At 39.4% G+C, this 18,126-nt stretch overlaps 2 protein-coding genes across 8 annotated transcripts in view; one reads left to right on the top strand and one right to left on the bottom strand.

The window, feature by feature from the left end:
* prkcq (protein kinase C, theta) overlaps positions 1 to 1,575 on the top strand; it is a 33,640-nt gene extending 32,065 nt beyond the window's left edge. For all 3 annotated transcript variants that reach the window (XM_005745652.1, XM_005745650.1, XM_005745651.1), the window contains exons 17-18: positions 556 to 684; positions 1,046 to 1,575. In XM_005745652.1, coding sequence (XP_005745709.1) covers positions 556 to 684; positions 1,046 to 1,204 — 288 coding nt within the window. In that variant the 3' untranslated portion in view covers positions 1,205 to 1,575. The remainder of the gene's footprint in view (positions 1 to 555; positions 685 to 1,045) is intronic.
* Positions 1,576 to 8,923: 7,348 nt separating this feature from the next.
* The window catches only part of tbc1d30 (TBC1 domain family, member 30), a 29,871-nt gene continuing 20,668 nt past the window's right edge, over positions 8,924 to 18,126 (bottom strand). For 3 of the 5 annotated variants that reach the window (XM_005745645.1, XM_005745648.1, XM_005745649.1), the window contains 3 exons: positions 16,759 to 17,001; positions 15,634 to 15,723; positions 8,924 to 13,493 (listed from right to left, as the gene is read on the bottom strand). In XM_005745645.1, the coding sequence (XP_005745702.1) occupies positions 12,220 to 13,493; positions 15,634 to 15,723; positions 16,759 to 17,001 (1,607 nt within the window). In that variant the 3' untranslated portion in view covers positions 8,924 to 12,219. The remainder of the gene's footprint in view (positions 13,494 to 15,633; positions 15,724 to 16,758; positions 17,002 to 18,126) is intronic. The other 2 variants (XM_005745647.1, XM_013913998.1) reach the window with 1 other exon arrangement.

Genomic DNA, 18,126 nt, shown 5'->3' with positions numbered 1-18,126 from the left:
GAAACTGATTCTTACTGTTTCCTACGGAGCCCCGCAGGGGACATGGGAGAAAAAAAATTAAGACGGACTTTTGCGAGATCTCGCAAAAGTTTTGCGAGATCTCACAAAACAAACTCGGGATCTCGCAAAAGTTTTGCGAGAGTTTTGCGAGATCTCGCAAAACTTTTAGCCGCATTCTTCGGATGCCGGCTTGAAGCCGACCGGGAGGTCGAGGCACGATGTGCCGGGAAAGCGGTGTTCCTCCCGGCTGTGGTGGGTCTTGACCTCCCGTTAGCTTCGAGCTAACGGGAAGAATGCGGCTAAAACTTTTGCGAGATCCCGAGTTTGTTTTGCGAGATCCCGAGTTTGTTTTGCGAGATCCCGAGTTTGTTTTGCGAGATCTCGCAAAACTTTTGCGAGATCCCGAGATAGTTTTGCGAGATCTCACAAAAGTCCGTCTTAATTTTTTTTCTCCCATGTCCCCTGCGGGGCTCCGTAGTTTCCTGTATGTTCATTAAATGCATACATATAGCTCTCGGGGCCCTATGGCTAAACCTCTGTGCGTTTGTTCCTCAGCTGTTTGTGAGGGAACCTGAGGAGCGGCTGGGAACCAAAGGCAACATCAGACATCACAGTTTCTTCAGCAGCACAGACTGGAACGCCTTAGAGCAACGGCAGGTGCCGGCACCCTTCACACCAACTATAGTAAGTACAACAGGGAACCACTTACTCAACATATCCACTAATTTTCTCAGTTAAAAACTGGTAGCTAGTAAAAGCTGTTTGGCTAATACGGCCGACGGGTGAAAGTAAATATCATCTAGAAAGTTGTCGACACAGTAATTGACTATAGTGGCTATTTTCAAACTTCAGACTGCTGTGCGTGTTTGCAGACTGGAGTCTGCATCGAGAGCCTTAGTGTCCTTACTTTAAGTTTGTTCGCAGCCCATTTGGGGACCACGGCCCAGCCTTTGAAAATCACTGTACTCCAGTATTTACTTGTTAATCTACTCGCTGGTGTATGAAATATTGCATGTAATTAAATATTTGCCCTTCATCCTCGCAGACCTCACCCAGCGACTGCAGTAATTTCGACAAAGAGTTTATCAACGAGAAGCCCAGACTATCGTGTGCCGACCGCACGCTTATCAACAGCGTAGACCAGACGATGTTCAGAAACTTCTCCTTCGTTAATCCTGGCATGGTTCGGATCGCAGCACGCTGACCACCGGACAAAAAATGGCTACAATCTACAAACAGGCTGCTCAGTCACAACCAGCAGTGACTGTAACTGGAACCTACTGTAGAACCCGAATGTGGCAAAACTCACATACATGATGATGCTTTGCTAACCACTAAAGGGGTATAAACCGATACAACCAAACTGTGACCGGATCTTTAAATTTCACACAAATACCTTTAAAATGTACCTGTAGTCAACTTTGATACTTTAGAGTTTAGTTGACTAAAGGCATACATTTCCTTACAGTGTTATTCTAACAGCATGGTTTGGTTTTATTCTGTTATAAAACTATTCACACATTGCACACTTGTGCAAATATGTGCAAATATTCAATAAAAAAAAAGAAAGAAAGAGAGAAAGTGTACATCTTCCATGTCTCGAGGCATGTACTGTGAAGCTAGATTTGGGACTTAGCGAGGTAACTTCAGGCTTAAGTCTAGTTTATATGGAGTCAGGAAGCCAGTTCTCATCTTACCAAAGCCAGATGATACAAACCTAACCTGCTCCGGAGCATGTTACACTTGGGACTCATCACTTCCTGAAAAAAAGCACCACTATTTCTGGAAGAGCCCTCGTACTAATTATTTTTACTCATATTTCTTGTCTTTCCACGACGAGCATCAATAAGAAAACCAGATCTTGAGGAACAATTTCATTCCTGCTTTTTTCTGCAAGCAATAGCGCACTAAATCCCTGTACTTACCGGCAGCTAAAGCTCGCTGAGGGAAAAATATGTAATCTCCAACCAACTGGGGAGGGGCTGCTTTGTGAATTTGGTTGCAAAGGTGTTGGATCAGAAATCTCCCTCTCGTTCTTTGTTCATCCGTAGTTTGCACTGAAGATGCTAACTTGTCTCCAAATGCTCAATGAGTGACATTGCACCTTAAACGTGTAACTTTTACTTTGAAGCAGAACTGTTTATATCACCCTTTTCAGAGAGTTTGTAGGTAAGTTGGTGTCCTTTATGCTAACTGGCAACAGTAATTACAAGGTTTTTAATGCAACACCCTGTACCTCATTGCAACCACTTTCACCAGCCAGCAACTTCCAGCAAACCATCGCCAACTGGTCAGGGAATACATTTTTACCGAGTGACCTGTGGTTGCCGTGGGTGATGCTGACTGACCTCTAAGCCTGCCGGACTGAGGCCTAATTAATTCAGTCCGTTGGCCAGTAAACTGGGTTTATTAACCTTCAAGTGATTGTAAAGTCCAGCCGGATATTTATGTGCCATTGAGATTTTTTTAAATCTAAAAAATGTGTCCTACCGTGAATGATCTTCTCCTACAATTTTTCATATTTGTTTTTTTTTCCCCAACCTGAAATGGTAAGGATGAAAGTTGTATGGAAATATGTTTTGTTTAAAAAAACAAAACAAAAACATTATAGGCTTAATTTTATTGTAATTTTCAACTTTTAATTACTGCACGGTGATGTTTTGCCAACAGACCTAGAGCAGCAAGATTAACATCTTTTTGCACACAAATTATTTCATAATTAATTACATTGGAACATTTTAATACATCTATTGTTGGTAACTTAAACAGGGTAAATAGTAATAAGTAGAGCCTTTAACTCTCCAGACTTTTCTAACAGTATATTTTATTCTTCCTTAATAAATGGAAGAGTAAAAAAATAAATAAATGGAGTTTTGCTGCTGGTATAATGATCTTTTCAACTTTTTCAAAGTGGTAGATCTGTCCACATGTGTCATTGGTCATATGCTGTCCTGTGAAGATGCTAATAGCTACCTTGGGAAACCCTGAGTGGGCTTATCCAGTTTATAATTACCTTCGATTGCAGTGTTATTGTAAATGAAGATACGGTAAGCTGAAGTTATTCGGTAGTACAGGCCTCCTACTTAATGGGCTGTGTGTTTAAATAGAAAATGTGCTTGTAGTGATTTTATGGTGCCTCAGAATAGTTTAATGAAGTTAACGTCTTCAAGTAAAGTAAACTGAGAAAGTCGCTTTAACCAAATGGAAACTTAGTTTTCTTGTCCTGTTCCTTTTTATGTAAATAAATGATATAGTCCATCTGATATGCTGTGTTGTTACTTGGTTGTAGATCTGTTAATGTACTGAGGTTTAATAACTGGGTTATTGTTTACATGTGTTTTCCTGTTGTATCTCAGGAGTTTTGTTTTAATGATGAGCTACTCCCTGCATACTGTAGTTTTGATGTTCTCCTCATTGTGAATTCTGTTCATTAAAGTGTGCACATTGTGGGCTTTTTTTTTTTTTAATGTGTTTGTTTCGGTGAGGGACAACATGAAACTGCTCGGTCGTGTAGCGTTACATCAGAATGACAGAGACCAGAGGTGGAGGTGTTAACAAAAATAGCCATCTCAGTTTTTCCACTTAATTTGAAACTTTACCATCTTTTCCACTGTTACAGACATTTACTCAACTGATGGCTGAATTATTTTAGCACTCAGTGTTAAATATAGACTACCTAAGAAAGAATGTCAGAGGCTCTTTTTTTCCATTAAGGTGCTACGGATGGCCCAGATGTAGGACTGACAGCCAAACAAATAATCGAAAACAAACCTTTAATTAAGTGTAGTAGTCCGAGTGAAACAACATCCAAACTTTAGAATATGTTTCTAAACAGACAAGGAACAGACAGACACTGACAAAAACTGAAGGAACACTAAAGCTTTAAATACACATGAAGTGATAGAAAACACCAGGGAAACAAGACACAGCTGAAACTAATTAGGACAAGACAAGGAAGCAAAACTAAATGCAAGGCACAAAAGACAACTATTAAAATAAAGCAGGAAATGAAGAACAACCACACTGAAACAAGTATTCACGACGCATACAAGAACTGAACAGAAGGGGAAAAGACAGACTAATAACGCCACAAATGTAAAACATGACAAGTACTAAAGCCTCATAATGCTCAGGAATGAATGAAAACCAAAAATCCAAATCATAAACAACACAAAGAAGGAAATACAAAACAAGGATTAAATCTGGGAACCGTGACATAATGTTAACATGTTGAGAAAAGTGATAGTACTAATATTTATTATCACACTGTTTACCTGCAAAAACAGGAAAATATCCTTCACATTAAAACAAACTTAGGATTCCACCAATGCATCACCAGTCAAGCCCCAAGTTTGACATGACTTTCAAACTTATAGCTTTACTTTCCAATTTTAAACTTTATTCCCAAAGTTTTGGCTTTACCCTCAAAGAAAAGTATTTTAATTTTTCTTCAAAATTTCCACTTTAGACTTTATCACTTTGTCATGGTACTGGGCCGGTGACCCAGCGTTTTGTGTTTCGTTTTAGTAACATCTTCTGTTTTATGCCGATTCTTATTTTGTATTAGTTCTTAGTGTTTTAGTGTTCTCCCTTCTGTGCTTTGTTCGTGTCTCTGAGTTTGTTTGTAAAACTGTTTGTGAGTTTCCTGTTTTACTTTGAAGGTCTGTGTCTCGTCGTGTTTAATTGGGTTCAGCTGTGTTCCCCTCTGGTGTGTGATTCCCTCATTACCTTGTGTGTATTTATAGTGTGTGCCTGCCTGTGTTCCTCGTCGGTTCCTCTGTGTTATTCTGTGTAACTTGGTGACAGTCCGTCTCTCTGGTCTTCAGTCTCTACTCCTCATCCCCTGTGTTACCTCCATATGTTTTTCCCAGCGTTTTATTCTGTGAGTTATGGTTTCGGGTTTTGTTTGTTACTAGCTTTCCCAGTTTAGTTTATGTCTAGCTTGTTCCTCATTTCCTGTTTGCCACTTGCCACACTGTAAAGAAATTTCACTCGCATTACCGCCGCTGTCTGCAACTTGGGTCCTCCTTCAAACTGCTGCCCGAGCCTGAAATTTTTAATACCGACGCCTAACATTCCAGGTTCCTCAATTTTTAAAAATATTTAAAATAAAATGAAAATGACAAAGGAAAAAAAACATTCGGATATTTTGTTAAACTCAATATTCTCAAAATGTAAAATGATTTTTTTCCTGCTATATACAATACTCCTTCAAACATACCAGCGTACTGCTGCTTTAACAATTATGGATTTGAGATCCCTGATACCAATCTTGGTTTGAATATATTGACAAATAATCTGAATATGCATGAGTAACACAACATTTGGGAGGGACAGGGTTAAGATTTACGCTGACCTTGCAAAAAGATTGGGTTGTTGTTTACTTGGCAACATGAAGGGGCTCTGTCTGCTCAGGGAGGATGACACTATTCTACATGGGATACAAGCAATATTTGGACTGGGGTCAGGTCGCCCTCTGCTGGAAAACCAATCACATTAGGGATGCTCCTGAAAAAGAAATTCCCACGTGATTACATAAAGAAGAGAAGAAAATAGAAGAACTCATACTAATCAATTTATTCAGAATAAGAAAATAGAAGAGTTGTTGTTTGTGTGTAAGAACCAATTAAAAGTGTTTATCACATTTTTCAGTAAGTCACTGATTACTGAAAGAAAAACTAATCATAAGAGCAAAGAAAGACATTTTGATGCTAGTAGTTTAGCTATGGATTTGGGTCAGTTATTGGGTTTGTTTTACTGTATTTAGTTGTATTTTTTCTCTGATTTTTGAGAATATGAGTTTGAGTTGGGGGTTAGTTTTATGGGTTTTGCTTGTTTCCTTGTAAGTGATCATACATACCTGTCAAAAGTGTCACTATTTATTGCTCGTGATGCATGTTTATATGCAAGTCAGCCTAAATAACACGGATAATTTTGTAGGTCAGAATACCACAAAACCCCATGTCTTACCCAATTTGCTTGTTTAGAACTTACCATTAAACGGTGGTTGTTTTTGAGGGCTGCTGGCTGCCAAATATCTTAGCTCTGACGTGTCAAACTTATTTTAGTTTGTTTTTACGCACTGCGTCAGAGTTTAAAACAAAACAAAACATAGCAACAGTATCTGTTTTACATGTGCATTACAATTTATAGTAGCTCTACAAAGATAAAACTGTCACATAGAGAAATGAATATTTTTGCTTTGCATTATTTATAATTAAAACAACTTCTCAAGACCTGGAAATACATGTATTTATTAATGCTGAAGCTTTTTGGCATCCAGTTTTGACCCCATGTCACATGTTTAACATCTGTGTCTTACATCTTTGGCAAACAGTTAACAGGTTGCTAAGGATGGCTAAGACAGCACATGAAAAACATATCTACGAGTCCCAAGCAGCCACATGAACCACTTCTTTAAAAAGATAATGTATTTATTATTATTTATTAATTTGACAACAAATGTGTCTTACTGCTTCCCCAGTAAGACTGACGTCTTGACTGCTCATGTAAGAGGTTGTTATCAGGCTGGAGCCAATCATCTACAACTATTTTTTCACACCAGTCATAGCCAGATATTTGCATGTGACAGAGACAGAAATACAGAACAAAAAATTTCTTTTTTGACACACACCAATATAGATGACATGATTACCTCCAATCATTGTCCTGAATCACATTTTATTTTAAAATGACCTTTCATTATAGCGCAAAAGTCTAATATATATCTAATATATGTTCCAATATCTGTGATAGAATAGCTATATATTTACAGACACTTTTTTTAAATTAAACTTTCAAATATTCCATTCTGATCCTTTTTTATTTGATGGAAGATTCACTGATAAAAGTTTAAAGGTTTAAAAATGTAATATTTTTCTAAGTTGCTCATTAAATCTTTGAGAACATAAAAACCTGTCTGTTGTCCCCATCAACCAAACAATATCAGGTGCTCTGTAGCACCTGTGACCTAAATAAACTTCCTTTACAAAGAAATAGTACAGTATAATAAGTGGTATTGGGGTTTTTACTGTGTAGAGAAACTGTTGGTGGGCCCCAAAGAGGTTTTAACCAGAGCTGAATACCTTGTTCAAACAAGGTAACACAGATTCACTGTAAAGCTGTGACACCACGGGTGCAGTGGGTAGATGATGATCCTTGTGTTGGCACAAGCAGCTGCACGCAATGCAACCGATGCTAATCTTGTAGTTGTTGTGCTGAGATCCATGCTCGCTCACTCACTCACACACACAGTGTAAAATTACAAATTTTTATTTTTTTTTTAAAGTGCAACCAAATCAATTATACATGCAGGTTTGACAGTCAAAATCTATTTGTCTCATATTTCACCTGCAAGTACACACGAGACTGTTCTTCTGCTAAACCTTTTTTTCAGCAGGTAGCCACCTGGAAAGTTTAGCCAAAATTCACTTTGAGCGGGGGGAAAAAATCCCATTGTCATTCCAAGGACTTCAGTTAGTGGTGCTGTGTCAAGGCTGCTGGTGTGGCTCACTTGAGCTCTTAACATATTGTGTTCTGACCTGAGACAGACCTGGGACTCACCTTATTTTTGAGGGTGTTTTTTTTTAAAACCCTAAATCACAACCTCTTCTTAAACCTCATGAACAAGTGAAATCCTAAGTAATGATAAAGCAAATCCAAATGCAAAACACAGCTCAATGGCCTGATGAACCTCTGATTTATTTAGCCACCACTCCCCCAAACTCCTAGCACAGACGGTTGTCCTCTAAACAGGGAGCTGTTACCTCTCAGTGAGCTCCATAGCTGCAGCCAGTGCAACAACATAGCCTTACAGCCTGGCATGAGAACAATTGTCTGTTTAAATACTTTCTCAAAGGTTGAGAAATGACTGACTCGCAGGAGCCAAGAATTAAACATAACCCATATGCAGTTTGAGAAAAACTAACTAACCCCTATGATTCAGTCTTGTAGAAGCACCTTTATTGATAAGATCTTGAAATAATCCTTTTCTGTATAATTATCAGTCTTATTGTGGAGAAACTTTAGCTTGTTTTCGCTGCGGTTTGCAGCCATTCATTTATGCACAGCTGTTTTAAGGTCTGACCACAGCATTTCAATCAGGTTGAAGTCTGGACTTTGGCTTGGATATTGCAACACCTTGATTCTTTTCTTTTTCAGCCATTCTGTTATAGATTTGCTGCTGTACTTGGGATCACTGGCCTGCTGCATGACCCAGTTTAGGCCAAGCTTTAACTGTCAAGCAGATGACTGCATATTTGTCTCTAGAATAATTTGGTAAGAAGACTTTATGGGTGACTCAGTGGCTGTGAGGTGCACAGTTCCTGTAAATGAGTATAAATCATCACCCTTCCACCACAGGTAGGAGGTGTTTGTGCTGATATGTTGTGTTTGGTTTTCACCAAACATAGCAGTGTGCATTATGGACATCTGTCATCTGTCCAAAGGACATTATTCCACAAGTCTTGTGGGTCTGTTCCATTGGCTTTGCACCCTACAGCTTGCAATACATTTTATTTTTAGACAGAGGCAGCTTTTTTCTACAAAACTTTCCAAACAAGCCATACGTGTTCATAATCTTTAACATTTAACATGATAATTCATTTCTGAGATGCAGGTTTTACAGCTTTTTTTGAACAACACATGGCCTGACCTTGGTGTAAATCTGCTGGGCCATCCTCTCCTGAGAAGACTGTGGTATTTCACCTATTTCACACACCTAAACACTCCAGACCACCAAGTGCAAAAGCTGCTCACACCTGCTGACGATTAGTTAATCAAGTCCATTTGATTAGCAGCACCTGGCTGCTCTTAACTTCTATGGAAGCCTTAGCTGTGTACTTGTTTTCCACAGCACTCTCTTTTTCTCAAGACAATAACATCCAATAAGGAAAAAAAAATGTCTCAATAAAGCCGAGCCGCCTCTTGTTCTCGCAGTACTTCTTTATTTGGAGTGTGTAAATTACACTACATCAAAACTCTTTACAGTAACTGAGGATAGTTTGGTGTACAGTACGTGGTAACATATCCCTTTAACACAACATACGACACACAGCTGCTGCGTCACATGAAACCAAATACAGTGTTTTTGTTGGCAAGAGAATCAGGGGGAAAATGACATGCTATGCAGAAATGACAGATGTTTTCGTGATACTACGGCAAAGACTCATGATTTTAAAATGTGACCGTGGAAACCAGATACAGCAGCTGTGCCAAATGCTTTTTTCCCCTTACACTTAAATGAGAAAATAAACTCAAATGAAGTTTTAAATGAGATAAAGAGAGATCATGGAGAGATCTCACTAGAAAGGATGTGCAGCAGGTTAGGATGAGGATAGAGACAGAAACATACTAAATGAATTAACTGATGAACTCTGGATCACACCTGTGGTCCCAGACAGGTGCTCAGAATTAAATTTCAGTAGGGAAAACCATCCATGCGTCTCCAGTGGATTACTGGATTTGCTTAATTATGCTAACAATTTCACAAATTTCTGCAACTATGGATAAAAACAGCAGCTGTGTGTGAGGCTGGACAATAAAGAAGGAGAAAAAGACTTGTACTTCTAGGCAGAGAGAGATCACACTAGAAAGGATATGCAGCAGGTTAGGATGAGGATAGAGACAGAAACATACTAAATGAATTAACAGTGTGTTAAGTTGGAAGGAGTACTTTAAGGAGCTGATTACTGAAGAAAATTAAAGAAGATAGATGAAGGAAGAGGATTGGTAAGGAGGAAGTGAGGGGCTATAAAAGTGATGAAGATATGGGAACGTTGTTGGCAGAAGTGACAGAGACGTTCAAGATAGGCCCTTTTTGCTTCCAACAGTAATGGACGGGTTGACAGATGAGTTCAGGCAAGAGTATGCATGGTCTATGATGATTGCAGACAAGACTGATCTTTATTGAGAGTAGAGAACAGCTGTAAAAGAGGCTGAAGAGGTGGAGGTATGCGCTGGAATAAAGAGGAACATAAGTGAGACAGAATACATGTGTGTGAATGAGAGGTGGAATGATGTCTTCAGTAAAGACAGTGAAGGCAGATGAGTTTAAATTCCTAGTATCAACCACCCAAACCAAGAGATTGTGCACAAGAGAAATGAAGAAGAGATTGCAGGCAGGACGGATGGAGTGGGAATGCTAAAAACAGCTTGCTTTAACGGCTTTTTTCTTATCTGTCCCCCTGTGCAACGCACAACTTCCATCAATGAAGATTTAAAAATAAGAAAATGAGAGAAACCTAAAGCTCTAAAGCCAGCTCTTCTGCAGCTCAGCTTTAGACTGAGCTAAACGTATCACATTTAATGACGAATCCTTCTCCACATATTACATCATAGTGCAGCTGTTTGTCCTACATTCGTAACCAGCTCACTTTTTGTTCTTTTTGTTCCATTTGAAATTAAATGCGTAGGCTTAGCTAAATTAAATGGTAGCTAAGCATAGCAAGCTATTTATTTAAAATCACAAAAGCAAAAGTTTATTTTTAAAGTTGCGCCATGAAAGAAAAAGTGTGCTCCTCTGGGCCAACTTGGATAATGCATGAAAAACAGAAGCACACAACATTCACCTGACTGCAAGCATACATCATTTCCTATTTTCCTGAATTCATGAGACAATTGGGGCATCTGAGTTTTATAGATGGTGCTGTTACAGGCTATTAGCTGGATAATGCAGTGTTTCTGAAGGCATCAGCTGAACTAATAATACCTCAGGATGCAAGCAGCAGCATCTAAAATGCATTCAGGCTGATAAACACGTCCGTCTCCCAATGTTTCCAATCTAAGCCACAATAAAACTCAGCCAATAAATCAGGCAGGGGGTAACAAATTCAAGCACTTAATAGATATTCAAAGTTCAGAAGTGCATATAAGTCTTGTGAAAGCCTCAATGAAAAATATTCCTCAGAAAATCCAAGATAAGAGATTCAGAACAACTGGATGTCTTTATGTCAAGTGAAGTGCAGTACACGTCTGTGAATTTGGCAGTTTTGTCATAAACCGATATAAAATGAATAATATGTGCATAAATACGTGAAAGGAACCAGAATCATTTCACAAGATAAACCAATTTCACAAAAACTGAGGATATTTTATAAGTTTTGGCTAAATTACAAATAAGCTATCAGAACCTTTTCTCTTTCAGATGCAGCATTATTAAGCGGTGTAATGATTGTCACACTGCAGTAAATGCTGTTTGGATTATTTGTATAAGTCTGACTTGTATCAACTTATCGGGTTGATTTCTGAGACTTGAACTGAATTAGAACTTCAAAATTCTCAAAGGTCATAAGCATACATCATAAGAACTGTACTGTGGCTTCTCATGCTGGAATCCTCATTTATTTAGGCAGCTGCATTGCAGTAAAAGCCCAGTGAGAAGCATTCCTGTGGTTGAATACTTGTACTGACAAAATTCAAAGTGCTGACACAATAAGTGTTTCTGCCTTTGCCTTATAAATCATCACATTTGGAACTACTGTAAAACAAGAGCCCATCAATTCCAGTAACCAGTTTCAGAACAAATGCTTTTTATATTTAGATTAATTTCATTTACACAGCCTTCAAAACAAACTAAGAAAAAATGCCCCTGATCTTCATTCATTCTTGATGACTGGTAGAAACAAACAAACACATGCACAGATTTTAACATTACAACAAAAATGTTAAGTGCTTCGGGACATCATTAGGCAGTTCTTTTCATTTCTCCATTACAGAAATTCTTAGGCATGTCATGTTTTGTGTGTACTTATTATTTTTAAATACTTGGCATAGAAACAACTGGATGGCTATTGTGCAAACTCATAGGAAAAGATATTCCACTGTATTGGTAAATATGGTCCAAGGAAGTCCAGAGGGAAGAATCTGACCACAGCATCTTCACGTTTCAGTCCAGGAGAACAAGCTGCTACTGAAGAGATGTGTATACACTTAACAGATGGAGCCTCTACCCATGGAAATCTTTTTTGTTGTTGTTGTTTTTTTTTTAAATCCATTATGGTCAAGAATGACCTGCATAGGCCACAGTGAGGGTCTGGATGCTGTCCCAAGCTCCTCAAATGTACTAATGCAGTGGGAATCCCCCCCCCCCAACAAACAAAGTTAACACTTAGATACTTCTTAAACTACAGCTGAGCTTCAATTTTTTAGACCTTATACTGTCGGTTATTATTAAGTGTTTTCCCTAATATGCAGGAGGCAACATGGTTCAGTCAGGACTTTTCATCGCCTGCCCGTCAGTCCGGCTGCACTACTGCGGTTGAGGTTGCGGCTGAGCTGAGGGAAGTGGACGGTGGGAGTTCTGGAGGTGGGACCATAGAGGCCCAGGTTTCTGGCTGCGACAGACTTCCTGGGCTGCTTCACACAAGGGAACGGGGAGAAGACTTGCTGTTTAGGAATGGAGGAGAGCCCCGGGGTTGACGGGGAAGAGGAGACTTGGGATCTAGAAGATGAGGAGATAGAGGAGAGGGAGGGGGTAGAGGGGGAGGAGGTTTTGTAAAAGGTGGAGGAGGCAGGAGGAGAGAGCGCAGATAAGCAATTAGCTGATGAAGAAGGTGGTAAGGAGGAGGTGGAGTTGGGTTTTGGAGTGGAGGTTAGTGTAGGAGAATCTGAGGAAGATTGATCAAGAGAAGGAGGAGCTGTTGGAGAGTGGGGTGTGCTTGGTGTGGAAGGTGATGAAGAAGAGATGCAGGAGTTGGAGGAGTGGTGAGGTGGTGGAGTAGTAGGAGGAGAAAAGCATGTGACAGAGCCAGCGTGTCTTTCTGATGAGTCAGACTCTTTATGTCTGATGGAGGATGGTGGTGGAGGGAGGAGAGGGACTTGGGGTGCAGGTTTAAACTCTGGTAATTTGGGTACTGTATCTGGGTTTTGGTCGTTGGGAGAACTTTGATTTGATTCACTCTCTAGAGTCAGGGAGTCCAGCTGCACTACCACATCTGCAACTTCTGCTCCTTTAGTCTCATCTGAACCCTGTAAAGCCTCTTCACATGCTGACCCCGTACCAGAGGAGTCAGGAGACAGAGGTATAAAAGAGTCGCTCGCCTCTTTCTGCTCATCATCCCATTTATTTTCCTCACTCTGTTTCTCCTCCTGCTCCTCAACCTCCAACTTTGCTGATTCTCTTTTTTCCTTCTCCTTTTCATCTTCCCTGTCCTCTGAATCTCCAAATCCCAGCTGAGCTCTAGCCCTAGCTATATTCCTCCGATGTTGCCGAACATGAGCGCGCCAAGGTGATCCTCCACCTCCTCTGGAGCTTCCTGGAGATCCAGTGCTATTTGAGGCCAGGGAGCTACAGCGCTGCCTAGCTGGGGAACCCAGAGGAACCGGACTCTGGAACAGAGAACTAGGTCGGGCCCCTGGTAAAATGGACGTTGTAGCAGAAGTGGGTCTGTAGCCTCGAGCACCTCCACGTGGTTTTCGGCCCAGGAGGAGATGGTTTATCACTGAACTGGAGGGGTTGAGCTGTGAGGCCAGGACACGGGTGGCAGGACACTTATCTGGAGGGGAGGTGACAGTTCAGAGAGAATAAAACAAAATGTATTAAAACAAGCTTACAACAGATGCTCTCTGAGCTTACCAAGAAGGCATAAAAATGACAGAATTCCATGAGACATTTTTACTTTGCCCTTTAACCAGAGAAACAATTTATTTAGCTGACCAAAGTAACTACTAAGGCATAAAATAAATTGTAATCTTAAACATAATTTTGTTGTTGCTGTGCAAATCATGACTGCTGCATGCTATCATTATATGAACACCATTAAAATTAGGGGAGAAGATTAAAAAACAAACAAGATAACATGAGCAAAGATAACTAAAGCTAACTAGAGCCTGATTTTTGCTCCAGATAGTTATGTTAAGCTTTTGTTAGCCCTAGTTAGCTCCCTTTAGCTCTTAGTAACTCGTATAACCTCCAGATTAATTTAGCTAGCCACATTAAGATACCATCAACACCTGTTCATTCAAAACAATTGTTAGTTCTGAGTAGTTTCTTTTAGCTTCAATTAGCTCATGGTACCTTCAAACATACGCTTTTAGCTTCAGGTACCTACTGTTAGACATCTAGGTACGGTTGCTCTTTTAGGCTTTCATTTGTTGCCATTACTAATATTGAATACTATTAGGTTCAGATAAGTTCTGCTAGCTTCTTTTACCTATTTTCTGCTCACATTTGTTCCAATTAGCTACCATTAGCCCCTGTCAACCCCACTCAACCCTTTTTAGTTTTCCATTAGCCATGTTAGCTTTAGTTAGCTTCTGCTAGCTCTTCTAGATATCTAGTTTTCTCTCCTGTTAGGTTAAGACAGCTCCTGTTAGCTCAAAAAAATCTACTGTTAAGTCTTATTAGCTTATTTAGACCCAATTAAACCATTATTTGTTTTTATTTCCTCTAGATAACTAAACCTTCATTCAATTTTAACAACTTTTACTTTAATTTTTTATAATTATTTGATACAGAAACCATCAAGTAAAGCTTGATGTTTTAAAAATTGTATATAACTGCATGTTTTCTATTTTAATAATTTTTTAAACATTTTTTAAACACTTAGCTATTCCAAGCAGCAATATAAGATATGAAACACTAGGGGCATGCGGAGCTTTTGGTTTATGCAATAATGAAATTCAGAGAAGCTGTGGACTAGAGTGAAAATTATTTTTCTCATATTACATAATATGTACAGTGTTAAGGCCCATTCCCAATGTAAATAAACCATATTACAGTACAAGCAGGACTTTTTAAAAACAGATTAAAGTGATTTACAGAGCGTGTTATGCACAAATGTTTACAGCTGCAGAGGGAAAACACCAAATGTGACTGTAATACTTTTGCACAAGCCTTATAAATCATGTGTGAATACGACATGGAAGGAGCTGCAGCTGCTCATCAAGGTTAGTGTCACGATTACCCAAAACAGAGAAATCCTCCAACATGCAGGCAAAGAATGTGAATCATTGACCAAATCAAGTGTAACTGGAAACATCTGTCACTACAGAGCATTTTGATAATGTATACTGTACACTTCATATAAAATTAAAATATTTAAGAGCAGTTAAATGTATACAAATATTATTTATGCATGTAAAGGATATTATTTATACATAGCAGTGACAGGTGCCTCCAAATAAACATTCAGAATACATATATAGGTGCTTGATTGTGTATGTCACCTGTAACCAGAGCAAAACCATCACCAGTTGTAGCTACAGTAGTTCATTTTCCACTTATTTTTGATCCAATATCAGTTATATAAAAGTAGAGTGTGACACCTGTTTCCAAAAGGCTCTCAAAATACCAGACAACAACTGTCAAATTTATAAATAAAAGCTTTCTTAGCACTGCAGACACATGTGTGCACTGCACAGCATTTTGAGAGCATCATCCATCTGCAAAACCGAGCCAACGAAAACCAGAATTTTGTCAAAATCAATCATTTTTTATAGATATACACCACTAGTAATCATTCAGTGGTCTTGCAAGATTTCCCCAGAAGAATTTAGTTCTCTACTTGTATTAGTTGTGTCTGTGGTAAGAATCTGTTGATTCCAATAAAGACCATTTCTAAAAAGTCGAACACCAAAGATTCCTCAAATAATCCCCAGAACACCCAACTTCAGAATGGCTGTTGACACAAGTACCGTCAGTGTGCTGCTCAGTAGTGCTGCCACTCTGTTTGCTGGAAGCCCCCTGAAGAACCCCTGGACTTGTGGGCGCTACAGGTCCAGGTCCTGTGAGTCACACGTCATAATCATCATCAACAGCTGGCTTTTTGGTTTCTTTATTCTCATCCATGTGTACCATTTCACTGGCATTTTATTTATTAAAGGGGACCCATTAGTCTCATTTTCAGCTCCACATTTATCTTTTAAGTCTACTAGAGTAGCTTTGCATGATTAATATTTAAAGATTAGCCTCATCTATCTTACCATCCTGTCTGAAAGAAGCTAATTTAGCTCCTCTCCCTTTTAAGGCAGCCTTCTTCTGACTAGTTAAATGTCTTTGCACTGATAAAACGAGGCGTTTCACTGGTCTTGCCCATGATGTAAAATTAGTTTGAAATCCCTGCTCTAGATTTTCACGGTCTAGTGAGGTTGCTGTTGAAGTTCATTTCAGTCATCGATGTCATTTAGTCGTGTCAAGTCTCTCATCCCGCAGTCAAACAGACCTCGGCTAGTGACAATTGATCTTTGGAGGAATATATATATGGTTTTTAATTTACTCTTTTATATTCTAACGCTTGGGTGTGTGCTTCCTTTGATATATGTGTATTCTCTCCTGCCTCCTTATAATGACAAATACTACATGAATCTGTGGGAAAAGCTGAGCTATATCCCTAAAATGACCATATTTAGGGATATCCCCTAAATATGACATCATAAAGACTAAGGAGTAGAAAAACAAACTTTCTAAAACTGCTTAACTGAAGCCTGAGCTAGCATTTCACAGGTATTACTTGTACTTGCTGACATCATTACTTGAAACTTTGGTCATGTTTGATACAAGCATGCACAATTGTAACAGACAATAGGAAATGTATAATAGGTCCCCTTTAAGAAATGTTCTGGTGTGTCTCGACAGCAGAAACACACAAAAGATTTATGCACTGAAGAAAAAAAATCTAAAAACATCCTGAAAAAATAAATAATGAACATAATGAAACGCTTTTTTTTTATATGAGTGTCTTTGAGCAATACAAAAGCTCAAAGACACTCATCATCTTGGTAAACCAGCTGTGTGAATGCTGTTACTCATTTCTCACTCACCTGTGCGGATGTAGAGTTGCATAGCCTGTTGCTGCTGCCGTCGTTTGATGCGTGCGTATTGCTTCTTCAGGGCGTAGATGTCGGTGCTCATTCTCTCCATCATCATGCCGTTAATGGCTGCTTGATGCTCTGCCCTTGCACCTCCTCCTCCTCCTGATCCTCCACTACCAGCCCCTCCTCCTCCTCCTCCTCCCACTGCTCCGGGGCTCAGCTCTGCAATGCTTCCCTGCTCGCCTCGCTGGTCTGAATGCAAGAATACATGTAAAACCAGAACACATGCTTTATTATTTCCACTTGTTTGGATCTATTTTATGACTGAACATGAAATAAAGTGATTAGAGTCAAATTAGCTGGTGGTTCAAAAAGGCAGATGGAGCAATTTAAGCAGAATATACAAAACAGGCCAAATCCAGCATGCCTTTTTGGCTCTTCTTAAGCTCTTTTTCATACTTATTTACTTGCCCAGTTTGGCTTTAAATCAAAATCAGCTGTGCACTAGAAACATCAGATTTAGTACAAGCGAGAGAAAAAAAAAAAAGCTGCTTGATGCTATCGATAGATGATAACATCTGGAGCATTCACTTAAATGTACACAACATGCTGCATTGTCTGATAGTGTTTTGGAGACTAGAAGTTACAAGTTTCAAAGACTTTCAAAGTAAGCCCAGCGGGCTGAGTCACTCTTTCCTGTTTTCTTTGCCTCTGATGGCATCACAATCATGGCGCTTTTAGACAAGCAGCCTTTGAAGATGACATAAAGTGCATTTTGTTGAGTGAATTATTGTTTGTTTTCTCTTCAGCTTCACTGAAAGTTGGAAGTTATTTTCCATCTCAGCTCTTCCAGCAGGACGCAACGAAAAATCCCCGTCAAAGACAAGCAGCTCAGTTTGTTCACTGTAATTACTCTGCTGTCTCAGAGCCCCTGTGCAGGCGATTGATTGATGTTCTTTTCCTTCACATTGCTTCCAAATATAATGAGCAGAGTTTCCCTTTTGAAGTAGGTTAAGACAGTTGTACTGATATCTTCTTATGAGGTTAAAAGTTCAGCTCAGGTTTGGAAAACAGCTTTTACAGATCTTAACCAATGTTTTTAACTAAAGCCCCCTGGCTGGTTTCAGCTTTTTCATGCTTGTACGAGTCCTTGAAGAAGCAGGAAGTGGGGATTTGTCTGGAGGAAACGGATCAGAGTCTGTCAGTACTTAGAGTCATATTAAGGGCAGGATACGAGGATTTGGGGCAGCAGTCCATCTGGAACTGCTTGGCTCCTGACTGTACCCACACTGAGGGTCACCATTTAAATCCCGTGTGTGTGTGTGTGTGTGTGTGTGTGTGTGTGTGTGTGTGTGTGTGTGTGTGTGTGTGTGTGTG

The sequence above is a fragment of the Pundamilia nyererei genome, unplaced genomic scaffold, assembly GCF_000239375.1.
Source record: "Pundamilia nyererei isolate P.nyererei 1_Seehausen unplaced genomic scaffold, PunNye1.0 scaffold00162, whole genome shotgun sequence".
Taxonomy (NCBI): Eukaryota; Metazoa; Chordata; class Actinopteri; order Cichliformes; family Cichlidae; genus Pundamilia; species Pundamilia nyererei.
The sequence above is the reverse complement of the archived record's forward strand: the minus strand, read 5'-3'. Positions and strand labels throughout refer to the sequence as shown.